The 18,689-nt window shown below is 43.7% G+C and overlaps 1 protein-coding gene across 3 annotated transcripts in view; it reads right to left on the minus strand.

The window, feature by feature from the left end:
* Nucleotides 1-18,689, minus strand: part of ULK1 (unc-51 like autophagy activating kinase 1) — a 69,439-nt gene that overhangs the window by 26,439 nt on the left and 24,311 nt on the right. For all 3 annotated transcript variants that reach the window (XM_065739114.1, XM_065739112.1, XM_065739113.1), the window contains exons 9-11: nt 12,071-12,129; nt 8,192-8,274; nt 3,529-3,579 (exon numbers count right to left, since the gene is read on the minus strand). In XM_065739114.1, the coding sequence (XP_065595186.1) occupies nt 3,529-3,579; nt 8,192-8,274; nt 12,071-12,129 (193 nt within the window). The remainder of the gene's footprint in view (nt 1-3,528; nt 3,580-8,191; nt 8,275-12,070; nt 12,130-18,689) is intronic.

Below are 18,689 nucleotides of genomic sequence, written 5' to 3' on the forward strand. Positions count from 1 at the left end.
CTAAAAACATCTAATCCTCAAGCTTTCCTTCAGTTTTATTTGTAATCAGAGTTTTACACACATTGGAGAAGTGCTCTGATAATTATCTGGATTTAATCAAAACTGACCATTAATAAGTTACTTAATTGCAGACAAGGCAATAGTTTGAGCACAAGAGGAAAGCACTTGCTTGAAGAATAAGTTCCTTATAAAGTTAAAAAAAAAGCAACAAAACTGCACCACTAACATCTTGTTGTATGTAAGTTCAGCTGATTTTTTGCTCATTTTCTCCTGGGCAATTAGGCACACCAAGATTATGAAGATGGAAAAAGCCACCAAGTCAGACAGATCTCCCAGACACTGAACCATCCCACTAGCACCGAAGTGTCTGCTTATGAACTCTAACTGCTCATGATTGATAGTCTGAAGTCAGAGTAAAGGAGGTAGTAGCTTAGCATTCATTAAAGACAGGAGCAAAAGAAGTCCAAAACAATCTGCTCGGGTACCAATTACTGTGTGTTTACTGAGCAGACTTGCACAAGCATGTAATTACACCCTATTACTGTAACACACTGCCCCATACCACAAGGAGATCAGAATCCTGGCTACAGAAAGACGACATCCTGACTAGACAGGGTATTTTAAAGACTTTATTAACAAAATTGTACACATCTGCAGTACACTCTTAGTCACAGGTACAAAACCCACAGTATAAAATTAATTATAAACGAGGGAAAAGTGGATGTTTTAGTTAATAAAATCCAAGGCCCTGAACCCACTCTCCAGGCTAAAGCCAGCGGCAATCAGAGCTTTGTGGTGAACCCTGAACGACAGAAGATTGAGGTCCTTGCTTCACCAGAATGAGATGATTGGAGGGAGATGAGAATCCCTCGAAGCTGCAGAGCAGAGGATGAGCTTGTCAGAAATATCATATTTAAAGACTTCTGACAGAAATCGACCTTGCTTGAAAAATGTGAAAATTCATGTAAGTGATGGAGCCTGCACCTTCTTGGCAACTTATAGTTATGGAAAAATACAGTTTTTCTATAACTGCATTATAGTAAAACAACTCCTCAATATCATTCTGAATTCCAAAATTTCACTGTTTAAAAAAAACAAAACCTTCCTTTCTGATTTCACAGGATGGTGTGCTAACATATCTCAACAGAATGAATAGCTCAGGGCTCTTTGTTTTTCATTACTGTGCTCTGACCAAACCTGGACGACCCTCTTGGAAGCCTGGATGGTGTCCTCAGCTCTGCAGCAAGCACTGACCTGCCCGCAGGGGCAGAGGACACTGCACTCTGCTCGGGTTGTAGACCTGAGCAGATGATGCAACAAACTCTCCTATAAGAAACTTGCATGCTCAAATCTGAATGTGCTAGTCCCGCTTCCACTGAAGATACAAGAAGCACAACTATCAGCTCCATGGGAGAATAGATGCAAGGATATACTGTCCCTCCTCCAAGCCTGAGGACTCTGGATTCAGTGTGAGCACAACCATCATGATTCTGATGTAACCACCTTTCTTCTTTTCTTTGATACTTCCTCCGTTCAGCAATTCATATAGGTAAGGCAGCACACAAAGCTTGGCATAGCTCTGCATGTAAAGCTGTAGGGAACCAGCCCTTGAGCCACCATGGTCTCGTTTCATCATCTAGACCTGTGTAAATATGAAGCCTGCTACCATGTTAAGCAGCATCCTGATATGAGCAATTCATGTGAGCTTTACAAGGTCAACATGATCCAGGCATTTGCTGACACACTGGTTCTTCTCTCACCTATTGGAAAATCAAAGGCTCCACGTGGAAGTAGTCCAGGTTCTTCACTGCTCTTCCCAGGTGCTTCCATCCACCACTGCCACCCAGCAGTGGCAGACTACAAGAAAGCTCTTCTCCAGTAGCAGTCTTCTCCCAGTACACAACTTAATGGCTTCCCAAGATGGGAATGTATTTCTCCCCTCAACTTTTCAAAACCAGTAGTGGTGTATCCTGCCTGCAGAGGACTCCAGGCCGTGGATGTATGCCTGGGGATGGGGGACAGCAGAGGTCTAGAGTAATGATAGTCCTTACCTGCCTGCACAGGTGCCCTCTTTATTTGGCCTTGACCAGGCACCATTAACTCTGGTGCAGCTGGGGGCAAAGGCTGAGCTACAGTCTCCTGCTTGTAATGGTGCCTCTGGTTTCCACACAGCAAATGTGCACAAGTTGGAAATTGGGGCCAAGCCATGAAAACCCTTTCCTGTTTGCAGGGGGTTTGCCATTCTCCTGGCCAATGAAGCAATGGAACAGCTGGAGGCAGCAGATGAGTTGGTGAGTGTGCAAGGCAGAGCAGTGGGAGTCCTCCCCTATCCACACAGGGATCAGTCTTCGCAGGCTTTTTCCCAGAAAGCAGTGGTAGAGCAGGTCCAGAGGGTTCAGCTGGTTTAGGAGCAGTCCTAAACAGGCAGAATCTTTTCCTGCCTGTGGAGCAACCCTTTTTCCCTGGACTCACACCACATCTTGTTGGCTTGCAAGCTCCCCTAAACCAGAAGCATCTTTTCTTGCCTGCAGGATGGTCACCTACATACACAGTTAAAAAACCGTATCAGAAATAACTCAAGTTCTGCTCTGGACCAGGAAAGAGGAGGCAAGAGATGAAGATCAGTGCAGGCTTTTTAGATGTGGGAGACTTCACTGCAACACTTGTCCAAGGTGCTGTGTGTTCAGACACCACTGGGAACACTTCCTCTGAAACTCCCAGCCCTTGTGTCAGGCACCCCAAAGCAGCCACTGCTGGAAATCTTGGCACTCTTACTTAAAAAGATTAAAGGCCCTTGAATATCTTTACAGAAGAAAGTAGAGGGCTATACAGAATTCCATTAAATCAGTCACTTGGCCAGAGAAGTATTATATCCCATGCACTGGCAGCAATTCTGAATTACTTTCCACAAAACATAAACCTCTGAATCACAGTAAACGTGGTTGAAAGTTTTCAAAAGTTTTGATTCAGGAGAGAAAAGGATTTTCAATAGAAAACTTGTGCTGTATCAACCAGTTCTCACAGTGCTCTGAAACATATCCCCTTCCAAAACAAAATTTAGCAAGAATTTTGAGGTAAACACTGAAAAAATATATTTAACTGGAACCTGCATTTCAGCAAAGCCAAACCTAAGGGACCACACCTAGAAAGCGATGACAACAACGTCAGCTTCTTCTGCCCATTCACTGTACTGAGCTGTCCTACACATACAGGTGAAAACAAGATCTTGCCACATAACCCTGTTTACCTGCAAGTATCCCCACTGGACAAGAGAAGAGCTGAATGCATTTCAGAGTTACATTTACTTCTGAATTAGGTTTCTAAATAGACCCCAAATTCTCCCTTGGAAGATAATTCAGCAACATTAAATACATTCTGATGGCAAAATCTGGATGTGACACTAACGACCCCTGAACCACACTTGAACAGCCACAAAAGCATAAAGCAGTCTTTTTCTTTCCTTTTGAACTAGCAACACATGAAGACATCATGGTTTGAAAAGTGTTGTAATGAGAATGCAGCACTTACATTTTTTCATTGAGGCACTTGCATCCAAGAATGGGTGATGAAAAAACTCATCTGAAAAAAAATACCAAGAACAATGAGTCGGTGAAAGGAAGAGACTGTAAGAACTTGACAAAGCAGTTCAAGCTTAACAAGGTACAGTGTTTTGTTTTTGTTGTTTTTTTTACAGTATTTTTCCATGCAACCTGGTCACTTAACCATGGGAGCTGACTATTGCAGACAGCACTGGTAAAGAACGACGATGGGACTGGCAAAGATGTGGGACTTTTTCCACAAAAAAAAATGATGCTGTTTGTATCCAAGGATCACAAAGTATGAGGAAAACAAACAAAAAAACCAACCCAAACAAATAAAAAACAGCAGCTCTTGTGCTACCAGGCATCTCTGCAACATCAGCTAGGGGTGAGGAGGGAAACCAGGCGGGCCACCTACGTTAATGAAGAAAGGCAAGGAAAAAAAAAGCTTTGCCAAAAGCATGCCTAGTACTGGTGGTGAGTGTCAAGCATGTCCAAGTGGTTTTTCCTTCCCCATAGACTATTAAAGAATCTGGTAATATTTTGCTGCAAGCTACAAGCCCAGGCTGTCAGAAGCATTCACTAAATTAACCATGAATAATTCCAGCTCTCAACAGCAATCACAATTGTTGGAATCAGTTGTTGATGGCCAGAAACTGTGACTATATCAAGAGCTGGTATGACTATGACTGTGTCAAAAGCTCTTATCAGCAATAAAAGGCAAATTCTAAGATGCCAAGTAGCCTTAAAAGGCACAATTTGTGGTTGATCAGAATGACAAGTCACCACAACCGTAGGGATCCAGGGGAGCTATACTTTTATTATACTGTGCTGTCACTAATTCCACAGAAGAGACAAATGACTTCTACTAAGTGATATTCCACGATACACAGAGCTGAACTCAGCCTGTATTTGAGGCAGAAATGCATTTTCCAAAAGGCCACCACTGAATTACAAGCCCAAAACTCCTTATACCAGCACAAGTGCCACATCTTCATTCATTATGGAAGAATTTTCTAGTTAACCAGGTTATGAAATGCTTCTGTCTTGGCCTGATAGAGACTCTCTGCATGTTTTCCTGTCCTCTTAAGTAGCTTCTCTGATTCCTTCATCTCCAATCCACTGCACTTCTGTGCTGATTCCTCCTGTCACGACCAGCAACCCAAAGCAACTCAGCCTTTCAGAAGCATTAGTCATGGATCAGCACTGATTACTTGGCTAACTGCGAGCCGTTCAACTTGTTTTCCCAGCATGGATTTCCTGTTGCAACACCCAAGGTTTACAGACTTCTGAATTCTGTAAACAGTTCCTTTTTGGCCAGTCAGCTTCCCAGAAAGCAGACACCAATTTCAATTTTGTGGGGCTTTTTGTTTTGTTTAAACATAATCCCTTTCCCCTCAGCCCTTTCTCACCACTGCACACTGGTTTGGTGCTTAGCGCAACAGAAGTAATGGAAACCTCTGGCAGGGAATGCTGGAATCTCAGATAACATCTGCTGTGGATGGAGAACATCCTCAATAGTCAGCAGCCATTAGTCTGCTTAATTTTCATGCTGCTTCTTCAGCCCACTCCTCCAGAGGTACCACTCCTCCCAACTAATTCAACTGGTTATGTAGTAACATCTCAGAGGATGGAAGTGGTGATTTCTTTTGTGTTTTCCCCTCCTGTTTGTTAGCTGTGCTTACAAAGCAAAAATTTAACAACTCAGCTTATAATCATCAACAGGTGGCTTGCAGTTTGAAACCCTCCTTGTTTTCCTCTAGATTTGAGATTGCAAAGACCACCTGTTCCTGGTAGAAGAACATAAAACAAGTAAAAGGAGCTTCAGCCTCATGCAGTGCAGTCGTGTGAAGTAGCTGAGACGTGGGAGAACTCTGTGGAGGACACTGCTCCCATCTCTAAAGGACTACAGAGGGCCTCAGGGACCAAAGAGGAGCAGCCCTGGCCTGCAGCACACACGGGTCCTAACCTTCAGAGCACAGAAGAGTAAGGGGACAGCTAACAAAGGTACTGACCACCAGCCAAGTTAAACCATTTATAAATAGCATAGGTGAACAGAGCAGCCTTTGGTTAGTCTGCCAGCAGCAGGCCAAAGCACCTGTCTACTAGGAAAACCATCTAAGGGAAGAGGAGGCAGAGGGAGATCTGCTTCAGACAGGATCTTAAACTGCAGGACATTAACACTTTGTGTGCAGCTGGCCACAGGTAGCAGTTGGAGACACAGCAATATCTGGGCACAGGGAAGTGCTCTCAGCCAAGCAGTGCTACTGCTTTGGCAAGAGGCACCATCCGAGATAACACTCAAAGGAAAAGACTAAAGGTCAACTCAGCAAGTGTACTTCAGTCTCCAAGCCCCCAGGAGGGTAAAGGAGCTGAAGACCTAGCAGCAGAACGCAGCAGGGAAAACAGCTGGGTGACACTCAGAGATGAAGCCCAGATATTGAGGCAGAAGTAAAGGGTCAGAGGACAGAAGGAAGGAGAGACGAGGCAAAACACAACTGCATGACGAGGAAGAAGAGTAACAGTTTTTAATAAATCACTGCTCTGGAACATATTTTCCTCTTAACTGACAGGAGGTACTGTAATACAACATGGACCAACGCAGATCTGAATGGCTGCCTGGCATCCTTCTATAATGCACAAGCAACACCTCAAGCATAAGCTCCTTTAACAATACATTCACAAACCTCCCCTAAGAAATAATTACATATTACAAGGACATGCCAATCTGTAGAGAAAACGATCCCTTATGTGACTAAGGGGAGACAACCTCAATCCAGCAAGATGTTCTGTAACTGTTGTCCTGACTGAAATCAAAGTGTATTACCTCAAGTTTCCAAGTGCTAGAGACAATGACTCATGCACTCTATTCCAAAGCTGTACAAAACAGCTAACAGGTGGCTACAAAAGCTCACTAGACTCCATTTGTGACATCAGGGAAATGGGAACCTCAAAGGTATTTTTCTTTTGAGATGTACAGCAGTGTGACAAAAAAGGCAGAGATCCACAACCCGGATGAAGATCTGCAGAGACAACTGAGAGAGGTACTTATATTCAAGTCAGTCTGTCAGCACCTCCAATAACTCCCTTTTGAAAAGGCTTGTTTTCTTACTCCTGCAAGATCGTAAACAGTACTCCTTTACATTCAGCATGCAGTAATTACCACCAGACTGTTAATGCATATGCTTGCTTTACCCAGATGACAGGGTCCCCAGAAAGTCACTGCTGATATCTCTAATCCAAAGGAATAACAAAGGCTGCAAAATACTTTATCCACTTTATCTTCATCAACTAGCACATGCTGCCCTGAAGGAAACAATGCACCTGAGCTGATAAGCAACGAAAAAAAATAACAGAAAACAAACCCACAAAAGACAAGTTACAAACCCTTTTATCCCAAGTCTGACTCCCAGTAATATTCTGAAAACACACACGAGCATACTTTATTCACTCTATTTTTGCAAAAAGCAGCTGATTGTATGACAGCCTGCTCTTGCTGTAGATGTCCCCGTTCACTGCAGAGGAGATGGACTGGATGACCTTAAAGGGTCCCTCCCAACTCAAGTGATTCTGTATCTGTGTTGTGATACTGCCCAACTGATATTTCACAAAGACCTGTGGGCTGAGACCCCAAAAGCAGGGAAACTACTTAAAAAGGCTTACCCAGTGCTAGATGCTACTCAAACAAAATATACCCATCCCACCAGCAGCACAGACCAATGAATTGCAAGCTGCTCACTTGTTCTCCTCTGCTTTCAGAGGATCGTGTGCTATCAGGACCAACTTCCTTGGTAAGAGACACTATTCTTGTCCTGATTTTGACCTGAGAAAGGCCTATGCTATCTTTACCCAAAGGAAAAGGAGAAAAGACCAGAGTTGTCTTGAGGTGAATTGGTCCTTTAAGAGACTTGAGAAAAACTTCTACCTCTGCCTGCTTTCCTCGAGATCATGGCTTTCAGAAAAGGTTCTCCTGGCCTTCTAGCTCAACTGGACACACCTGGAAGAGGCTACTAAAACCTGAACTGCCTTGCACTTAATGTTTTTCTCAGCCTAGAAGGAATAATTACTAAGAGATATTTCCATCACAGTCAAGTCAGGATGTCAAGACACAGACCTACAGTGACGGACAGAAGACTGATGGCTGGAGCCCCAGGGGAACTAAGGCATTCTTCTCCAAAAAGCTGGAGAAGAAGGGAAGGGTCTGCAAGAAACTACAGTCTTCTGGCTTGGATTATCACAACAGACCCAGGAAGAGGGGGATTACTACCTCAACTGACCACTTAATTGACAGTTTGGAGCTTTTAGAACCAACTATGACAGTTAAGAACTGGGATGCACAAGATGCACATTTCACCTGGTAGCATGCTGAACACGAAAGATAGATGACCAAAGCAGAAGCCAGGAGAGGGAACATAAATTAGAAAGCAAGAATGAAGTCTGCCAAATCTCTGGGCTCACAAAGCTTTACCGGAATCCGTACTGACCTTTTTGGCACATACTAAAATCATCAAGATCATTCAACCTCCCGGGCAGTTAAACACAGACACCACCAGTCTAGCTGCTTCTCCAAAACCACAGAGGTTTGTGCACTGCAGTGGCAGAAGGGAAGGCACAGACTGGCAGCAGAACTAAAACTGGAAGTGGTCTCTTACCAAAGTCCATGCGGTCCTTATGATTGCGCTGCAAAAGGCCCAACAGTAGCTGCCTCAGGTGGCTTGATGTCTCCCTGGGGATGCTAGGATTGAAAACAAAAGCAAAATAAGAGACTCTCAGGCTATTTAAGCTACTTCTGCATATTCAGGGAGGCAAACTGCACATGCAAACTTGCATTGTACCTGCTGGGCTCACTGGAGAGAGGCTGAACATCATCTCCATTTGCATCCCTGTTTGGCCTTTACTCCCCATTGTCATTGTTAATGCTACACTAATCTAGCTGTAGTGACCTCTCCCATGAGCACCTGCAGTTCCCCCTTCAGCAGTAGTGCCAATACCATCCCTCTGGTTCTCAGCTCAATCCAGTCAATAGGCAATATTTCACACTGAATAAAATCTCTTCTACTTGTTCTACTGGGAATAAAGAAGTCATTAAAATAAAGCAGTTAATGAGGGGAAGTTTCCAATTAAGAATCTGGTGGTGAATATGTATCACCAATTACTACCATTTTATTAAGGCATTTCGTTTTAAACACAGCTGGCAAGTGACCTTTGTCTGTTTGCTTCCTTGATATACAAACAACATTTATTAACCAAAGGCCATTAAGATCTAAGCATCTGGCACCCAAGCTAGCTAAAATTAGTGCAGCTATTTCCCCACCTTCCAGTAAATAACAAGGAAAAAAATACTCCTTTCAATGGTCAATGCAGCACAAGAGACAGTAAATCACTGTTCTCACCCCAATCCCATAGGCAGATGGGAGAGAGGCCAGGGCAGATCTTTGTAACTCCAATGTACTGTTAGAAGCAGGGAATAAATGAATGGATTAAGGAAGGGAAAGCAGACTTCAGCTCTTGCATAAGTGGATTCAGATCTACTACTTTCCTCTGTAACCAGAAGCACTGTTAGGGGCTCTAGCTGCGTGCAGCCAGAGCACAGTTCTCCAAATTAAGCGTAGGTGGCTCCAACTCCACTCAGTATTAACTGTGTTTATCATGGCTGTGCCCAGCATGGCCCTGCAGCCTGCCAGGCTTTTCCCAATCCCCACACAAGGGTCAGCTGAGGTAATGGCATGAGCGCTCAGCACAGTAATTTGAAGTGCACAGAGCCTGAGCCTACTCAGCAGCACAGCACGAGGCTCACTCAGGCAGTACTCCACTTGGCTGGGCTGGCATCACTTGCCACCCTGAATGCAAGGCTGATGAACACTGGGAGAAACAACTGTTCCTGCACCACTTCCACCACATCTACCCTTACCATAGACAGGGTGGAAAAGAAGCTGGGTCAAATGGAAGAAAAAGTGCTAGCTGGCACTACCAGAATGCCATTCGGTCTGAAGTGAAACCAGAGATGTTGGGCAAGGTGTATATTTATAGGCTTCAGAACTATCTGGTTATTTTTCTGTGAAGTCCTAGGCTTCACCTGTGCAGGAATTTGAACCCAGTGATTCCTAGAACAGAGAATCACGGCAAACATACACCACCCCATTTGTACTGGAGAAGATGCTTTTCCATCCCTGACACTGAAACAGTTGTGTGCTCTTCCCAGCCTGGCAGAGGAGACCAACAGCACTCCGGGTGGGATACAGTTAAACTAAGACTCAGTTTGAGCCAAGAAAAACAAACTTTTGTCAAAAAGCGTGTGCCTTAGAAGCACACTGAGGCTACCACAGCTATCAAGTCTCCTGAAAAATAGATTAGTGTTGGAGATCTGCAGTCCTCCAGTGTTAGCATCATCATTTATTTATCCATAACACAAAGCACTCATCCAAAATGAGCCCGTTTCCCAGCAATGACTTTAGCTTTTGTATGATTTTAAAGCCAAGAAACAGGCAGGTCAAGTAGAGACCTCAGATGTTATAACAGATTGAGGGGATGGCAGATTAACAGCCTGTTTGCCTCCTCCCATCTCTCACCTCCAAAACATCAAGCTTAGAAACCTAAGCAACAAAACTGCCACTTTCCTTCCGTGATCTAGAATATACTTTGCCATGCAAATCAGTGCAATGAATGTTAGTTATTGAGATCAGTGCTATTAAAATTATGAGGCCTTTGGGCTTGCTCCCACTGCCATGGGCTCCCCACCTCAGAATGGCATTTCACCTGTCAGCAATAGCATCAGCTTGGGAGGTAGAGGCTGCTGGTGAGGATTTAATCAGCTGTTCTTCCCCACCCCATTCCCAAGCCAGAACATGCCATCTTCCATGGTGATGCCGAGGAGCTGGGTGCCAGCATGCCTAGCCCCAGGGAGAACAAAAGCAAACACTGGCACTGCTGCTGTCTGAGAATGAGATCCTGAGCAGTTTCATGCCCCATCCTGCACTGGCAGGGCTGGCAGAGGCAGTTCATTTGTGTTTACTCAGGAAATAGCACAGATCGCGGCTCATGTTAAAACTTACAAACTTCAGAAAGCATTAACACAAAGGCCACTTTGGATCCAACTTCTATGGTGAAGAAAATAATGGGTTTGGATTTAAATACTGCGAAATTTAGGAGTTCAAAAGTAGAGATGAGTGAAAATAGTAAATGAAGAGTGTCTATAGAGATAGAACTCACAACAAAGGACTAATCCCTACAAGAACAGACATGCTCTCCTCTTTCAGAGGAGTTTCATTTCTCCCCTTGACTGTCTCTTACAGCACACATTAGCCATGCAGCAGGTCAGCGTGATCAGAGCCAGGGAGATTATTAATTGCTGTGACTTATTTATCTCTCTTGATGAGAGTCACTACCTCAAAGGTGAGCAGCCATGTTTTACACCGTGTACGGGAAACAGATCTGCTTTCTGTTTACACAGACTGTGTGGCTCCAACTATGTGTCAGTGGTTTTGCTCTGAATTGTTTTGAGTGTTTTACTCCATCACGCCCTCGGATTGAATCTAAAAGAATACACACCAACTTTAATCCTGATCAAAATTCGCCTCTGCCTCAGATCATAATCTGAAGTTCTTAAAGGAGAATGAAATGCTTAGCACAAGTCATTGGTAATCACTCTGGCTTCTTTGCAGTTTTTTCCCCATCTCTTGGGCCTATCTGAACTGATGAGGAAAAATCCATATAAAGCAACTCAAGGAGTTTCCTGCATATGTGGCTGCATAAGCAGCTCTGCCAAACAGAAGCTAACTTTCTGGGTAAAAATGCCTTCCAATATTTGGATATGCAATCTGGAACTTCAGTCCTTTCCCTCTAATAGGCTGAGATTTCAAACGCATGCATGAGGCTTTAAAAACACAGATCAAAATTACAGACCACAGCAACAAAACCAAAATATACTGACAAATCAGAGCTCTTAGCTAGCTGCTTTGCTAGGTAAAATACACCCCTAGGATGAAAGAGTTATCTTTGCTGCATGACCCAGAGAGACTGCAGCAGTGTCTATTTCCATAGAGGTTATAATATTTCCTATTAGCAGGATGGACTCAAGCAGTTGCTGTCCTGACACGTGAGAAACAGCAACGTGATCTACACATTCAGGTACAGCAGGTTACAGGAGAGAGACTGCAATTTGGCTGCTAGCATGACTCAAGAACTGCCATGATTTTTATTTTTATTTTTAATAAAAAGCTGTTCCTAGCCTCAGGGAAGCCATATCTCAGAAAGGACCACTATCTGGTTCCTGACATCATTAAAATCTTTTTTTTATTTTTATTTTTTGCAGTAAAGGAGAGTAGTATTATCTATAGAAAGAGAGAACACCAACTATGGAAATGCAGTGCTCTTTCTCTGGGTCACATCACCGTTGGTTTAAGGAATGGGGCAAGGCAAGTTGCCAAATATCTCACAGCCCTCTCTCAAATGACAAGCTGGGAACACACAGGGATAGGCGTAAAGACAGAGTAAACAAGCTCATACAAACAGCAACACTGGGAAATGCTTACTTCGGCATCAGCATCTTGTTTTTTTCATAGAAGAGACGAAGATCCTGTGGGCTGCTGGCCTGTAGAGGAAAAATAAAACCAGCACGTGAAACAGCTGCCAATAAAGGAAGGGGATTAGCAGAGTAACTGTGAAATAGAAATGAAGAGCAGAGAGGCACTTTTCAAGCACTAACAGACACAATGAGAAGCTGCAGTTTGCTTTAGTCTAAAAACCCAGCGCTGTTCCAGGGTGAAAAGATAGTATTTCAGCCTCCTGCCTTTCTGTCCCTGACCTGGTTCTGCCCTGTTCCCCCTTTCTGAAGGCTGAGCTTCATTTCAGTGGGCTCCAGCACTCAGGTCAGAGCTGAGCTAATAGCCTCTCTCAGGAGGCTAGACGCGAGGAGTCCCAAATGACAAATGGCAGCTCCTGCTGCCAACAAGGATTACTGCTGCAGGGTATTTAGAAAAGGGGCAGGGAGCCTGTTGACGACAAGGAATCTGAAGAAATCAGGAACATCAGGAAACAGCAACAGAATCAGTTTTCTGCTTTAATTCCAGGAAGCCAGGTCTCAAGCTACAGCTCCTATTTCAGCACTAATGTCCACATCCCCAGCGATTGTGTACAAAATCCCAAACTCTGTGAGAGGAGATGAAGAAAAAAAAAAAGCCTGGCACAACTGAGGTTAAAAATAACATTTCCAGTACAGAAGCAGAGACAAAAATCTCCTGATGTCATTTCTCCATTTGTTTTATACAATGAATAAATACAGGCTACTAAGCTAACCCCAATGTCTTAAGCTTTTCTACTTAGGCAAAGTCTCTTTATTAAAGAGAGAGTAGGCTGGGATGACACAGACAAGGTAAATATAAACAGGGAAGGAAGACTAGAAAGATTCGCGTGCAAGCAATTACTGGTGCAGCAGAATGTTTAGGAAAGTGTGAACCAGGAGGCAACAGGCAGCTCTCCTGGCACGGCAGGCTCCAGAAACCCTCAAGCCTTCCACCTACTTACATTTCTAAATTGGAAGCATCTAAGGTCAATTAAGACGCTTAAAATGGCAAATCAGACAAGCTGATCTGCAGATGGCCATCAAAGTATCACTGACACCACATGGCTGGAACAACACCCACATGAGATGCTGTTTCAACATCACCTACTCCTCCTGGCTGAAGATGAACATAAAGTTAAGAACTAAGAAAGCTTTGTACAAAACTCTGAAAGAAACCAGACGTAGCGTGTAACAGTGCTGTAATGCTGATCAGAACACTTCTTGTGTAGTGTTAGCAGACCAAACCTACTAGCTTTTCTATCAACTGGTACCATTAAGACCAAAACGGGCATTGCTGTTTACACACCCACCCACCCAGATCCTTGCACAAACAGAGCTACTGGATTCCTAAGAGAAGGAAATCAAGATTTCCCAGTTCCTTCTGCAATAATCTCTCCTCTGCCATTCACAGGCATAGCAGGGACTCCAACAGGAGCTGCAAAATACATTCTTGAGAAACCATTAAAATGAAAGGAGTTCAGCAAAGCATGCTGTTATGCAGATGCCCATCTCCATCAGCATTTCCAATCACTGCCATTCAGTTTGATTTGATTTGGAAAAGCCCCATTTGTCACCTCACCCCTTGCAGATCTTGCCCTGTAATTAGATTCTCAGTATTTGGCAAACTTCAACAAGGCAAGTGTACACACTGCACCAAATGGCTCAGCCACAGCACTCTGCACAATGAGAAATACGGCTGACAGACAATGGACAAGAAGGAACAGAACTCCACTGCAGGGAAGCTAAGTGCCTACTCACATGAGAGGCACAAGCCTTGGCTGTTTTCTCTGTTGCCTTCCTGTTGCAACAACTCAATTGTTTCACAAATACAATGAAGCTCTGATCTATTTCAAACACTTTTGTCAGAAATTTTCCTGGCAATGAAGATGGGGTATATTAAAAACAGCAAATACGCAAAGCCTGCTTCACTAGAGGAGGTTTCCAAGCACTAGCTTGGATGGAAACAACCTCCTCAATAATGAGCCCCTCTTCATTTAAGACACTAGAGGAAGGAACTGAAATGGCAGGAGACACAGCAGCAGGCCAACTCCTGCCCTTGCTCCTCATCTCACGTTTCTCTGGAGCAGCTGCACTGGTGTAACTGGGTCTGGTTTTGTCTGTCCTTTCTATATATATAAGACAGTCAGACAAATTCAGTCCTGCCACTCTGCTCCTTTGTCCTGAGCAGCAGTGGTAGAAATATGTTTTAGCCAACACAGGCATTCAGCAGAGCCTTGCCAAATCCCACTTGGTGCTGGCTGCCTGCAAATGAATTGCACCCAACAAGCAGGGTGCTTCCAGAAGGGCTCAGCACTGGATTTGTTGTGCCTGGGGGAAAGCTGGATGCAAAAGCACAGTGCTCAGTCAGAAAAGGACCAGGGACATTTACACCCTCAGTGAACAGCACCATCTAGTCAACATTTCATAGTGTATGTAATGGTTCCTGCTCCAGCTAAGTGGCAAGCATCAAGGGCATTCTGACAGCATGAGCAGAAGAAAAAATATATATATATATATATATATATATATCCATCCATCCTTTTTACTTAGCTGTCCACGGTTTCTCTCACAGATCCCAGGAGAACAAATACAAGACAAAAAGCCCTTGGCTCACTGACCACAGCAACAAGTTGATCACTGTGCCAAGTTTTGGTACAGCAGCCTACCACCACTTTTTAACCTCAGTAAGGAATACATCTGCCTACAGACACAGAGAGGAGCTCTGGGAACAGAAGAGCAGCCTGCATAAGAAAGAAACCAGTAGTGCAAATTCTGGGAATTGAGTCCTCCTCCCCTAGTTTTCTTCAAGGCCCGTTTTACAACACAGCAGTTGTTTTAAGTGATACATAATCCTAGCATTTACACCAATTGAATTGACTCAGAAATAAAGCAGCAGACTTGGTATGTCAGACTTAGAAATTAATTTTTCATCTACCAGCAAGCTGGGACAAGAAAATACATAGGCAGGTTAACTCTTTCAGAGCTGCAAGACTGGCAACTCTCTCTCCCTTCCCTGCTCCTCAGCCCTTTTCATGCCTCAACAGCACACCACGGCACCGAGGAGAGCCACTCAGGAGCTCCAGCAGCAGGAAACCAGGCCTCTTAGTCCTTAGCAGGACCCGATGGCCCAATCTTCTCATTTCTAAGCACAAGAGAAAGCTGCTACATTTTCAAGGCATTTCTCTGTATGACAGCAAGACCTGGAAAGCACTGTTCAATTCCTGTCCTTGGTGACAGGAATGAAGAGACTCAAGTGCAGACCGCTTATTAGGCGAGGCAAATTAACAATTCCACATGAACGCAGTGCTCAGCAAATCTGTTTATAGGGATTATGAATCCTATTAATCCCATCCCTCTGGCAGACTCACTGTTTTGTTTATGGGCATGTTTAATACAAAAAGCTCCTTATGACAGCTTCACGGGCCATACTACCAACTGTTCACACTGAGCATCTGCAGCCTCTTTCTTGTCTGCATGCAGGGAAGAGACAGGAATGGCTTTGGGAAGTTGCCTTGGGTGACCCAGCTGCAGTTAAAATTAAAACTTCGAGACAACTATAAATCACATTCACACATCTCAGTCTAGATTTACAAGCACTTTCTAGACTGACAGCTGCCTCAGCCTTTCCATGCATGTTTGATATTTTCTCCATATAGCCCAGTCCCCCGAAGCCTATTTATTTTTAGACACCTAATTCCTCCTTGCTACAGATAACACTGGAGTATTCTGCATTTGTGTATGCATTTGTGTACCCATGAAGTTGTCTAATTGGCTCAAACAGAAGCCCAAATGCAGCACGTTTAATTGCCATGGGAATCTCAGCTTGCTGGAGGTGAGGTGCTGTCCTGGCCACTCCGAGAAGGAATGCACTGTGAAGATTTAGCCTGAAGAGATTACCATGGGAAATCCAGTTCCTGGCTGCCCTGTACAACCAGGTTTGCTGGCAGCACTATGCAAAGTGAGCCTGTTATCTCTCCACCCACTTCTAGATGTTCCCCCCTCAAAGCACCGACTTCGGGGTCTCCCTAATAACTCTGGCCACGGGTCTACCACCCTGCCAACCACCCTTGTCTCTCTTCTTCAAAGCCCTGCGAACAACAGCCTGCCCATCAGCAAACTCTTACAAAACAGTCACACTGACGAAGAAATAAAGCTTGTTAACCTTTAACTAGATTTCCTATATCTGCCCTGGGCAGGCTTCATTCACCTGAAACTTGCAGCCTAGAGAAGGCAGTTTGTGCCACAGTCAAAACAAATAGAAGGTACGCAGAACCATCTGGGCCAAGATTTTCTTTCTCCCTAATCAAACAAATCCACAGCTGCTACTGCAGTAACAAATGAGGCTAGCATTTTGTTTCAAAGCACAAACCCCCAAAGAGAAAAGGGCATGGCAGAAAAAAGTAAATCAAAATGGAGAAACAAATGAACGCCCCCCCCAACCAGCCCAACAGATGCCAGATGAAAATGGGAGAGAAAAGTTATCAGGAAAGCACAAAGCAAATATCAGGAACTGCTGGCAGGGACTGAAGCACCCCTTTGTTGGCCAGTGGAAGGCCATGGCTCGAAGGCACTACAGGTCTGCCTCACCTCTGTGTGAGCCTAAGGACACTGTCAGAATAACAGCAGCCCACTGCCCATCTGCCCACCCAAAACCTTGTCTGGAGAGCTGAATGAAGCTGACTGGCATTTACTTCTACTTCCTGTGAGAAATATTTGCTCTAAGAACAAACATTTCCAGAAGAACATTTCTGTGACATGCTTCAATGACCAATAACAAAGGCTACCTAATTCTTTTCAAAGAAATCAGATGCCCCAAGGCTGTGTGAGCTATTTTAAGTGGAATAACTGTTCAGTGAAAAAATACCTGTGAAAGTCACACAGGTGTGGGCTAACATCACCTGAAGGAGTACAACATCACAGCCCCTCAGAGACTACAAGGCTCCAAGTGACAAGACTTAACCAGTGCAAGGCTCCCCTGTGCTCATAAGGACAAAGCTTCCTTTCTCCACCCCAATACTTTTTCCTTAATGCACAAATATCTTCTTTGATCCCAACAGTTATTTCCTCAACTCAAAGATACCAACACTAACAACAAGGGGATGCAGCCAGCAAATGGGAGCCATTCAGAAGTTTCCATCTACTTAGTAGGGATATTTATAAAAAGGAAACATGCAAAGGAAATGAAGTCTCACACTAAATACAGAGTAAGCTGGTGGGTAGAACATAAGGCACTGAAACAGAAGAGGCATATAGCAACAGGGAAAAAATTACCCTGAGGTGGAGAAAAACAGTTCTTAGCTTGGAGGTAAAACCAAATATACCATCAATTTACTTCTGTATTTCTACGTTTCCTACAACAGATACAGGATTCACTTTTTCCTTCCCGGCGATACAACCATATAAACATTCAAGGTTTTACATGAAATTGCCAAGAGCTGTGGAGCTATAGCTCAGAAAGTCCTGTAGCACAAAGTTTGGCCTACTAAATGAACATAAATTCTACTCCCCCTCATCTCTGGAAAAAAGGGAAGACAGGATGAAGAGAAGTCAGAACATGAGAGGGAAAAAAAAAAACAAAGGCCACAGATCACATTTGCCCTAACTGATCTGAAGCCAAAGAGCTGCCATGAACTGGAACTGACATCAGCATGCAAATCTGTGGTTTCCTGTTTTTCCATGGATTAGACAGATGAGCTCCACAGAACTCAAACATTAAATAAGTTAAGAAACATCAACAAATTAAGCATCTCTCTACTATGCTGTAAATCAGCAAGGAAAACACTGACAAGCACAGTGCTTTAAGTGGCTGTAAGGAAGAGTACACATCTCATTGGGCACAGAAGAACTAAGTAATATGCAGTGTACACTATCATACTAATGACTGGGAACAAGTCAAACACACAGTTTAGATTAACTCCAGCTATATATAAGATTAAAAGTATGTGATGTAATCCTGAAGCAACTTGCATGAGGTTGAAGTAAGTTCTCCATCAATCGGAAATTTAAAATCAGAGGATGTCTGTCAAAACTGATAAGCTCTAACTCAGCCAGCAGCTGTGGCATAAACTGCAGGGTGGAGTTTTACCAGACAGCACTGTATCTGAAAGAGTTTGGACTTGATCAACTTAAACATTTCAGGCTGGAAAGGATTGCTGTGAGATGACAGATAAGATCCTTTCACTAAGAGCTTAATTAGCTGCTCTAAAAAAAAAAAAGTTACTTCAGCTGCAACACGTTACCACCAAGTCATCCTTAACATTAACTTGCAGTTGTTCTTTCATAACTGGTGTTTATAATTCTGCTGCATATACATTGAGCATAATTGTAAATATAAACTTTAAGAAAAAAAAACAAACAAGTGTGTGCCTGGAAATAGCACTGCTTTAGCTGGTCCATGATAACGTTCCTAAAGAGATGACCTTTCCTAAGGATTTATAACCACAGAACACATCTCACTGACACACAGCTCAGAGAAAGAAAGGAGTCTCATCTTCAGGTATCACTTCAAGCATTAAAACATAAAATACCACACTGCCAGTATGCTGGACAAGGGCAAGGCTGGTTCTGTGTGATAATAGAAATTACAGATG

The sequence above is a fragment of the Cyrtonyx montezumae genome, unplaced genomic scaffold, assembly GCF_038088225.1.
Source record: "Cyrtonyx montezumae isolate F1298 unplaced genomic scaffold, pur_monq_1.0 scaffold_23, whole genome shotgun sequence".
Lineage (NCBI taxonomy): Eukaryota > Metazoa > Chordata > Aves > Galliformes > Odontophoridae > Cyrtonyx > Cyrtonyx montezumae.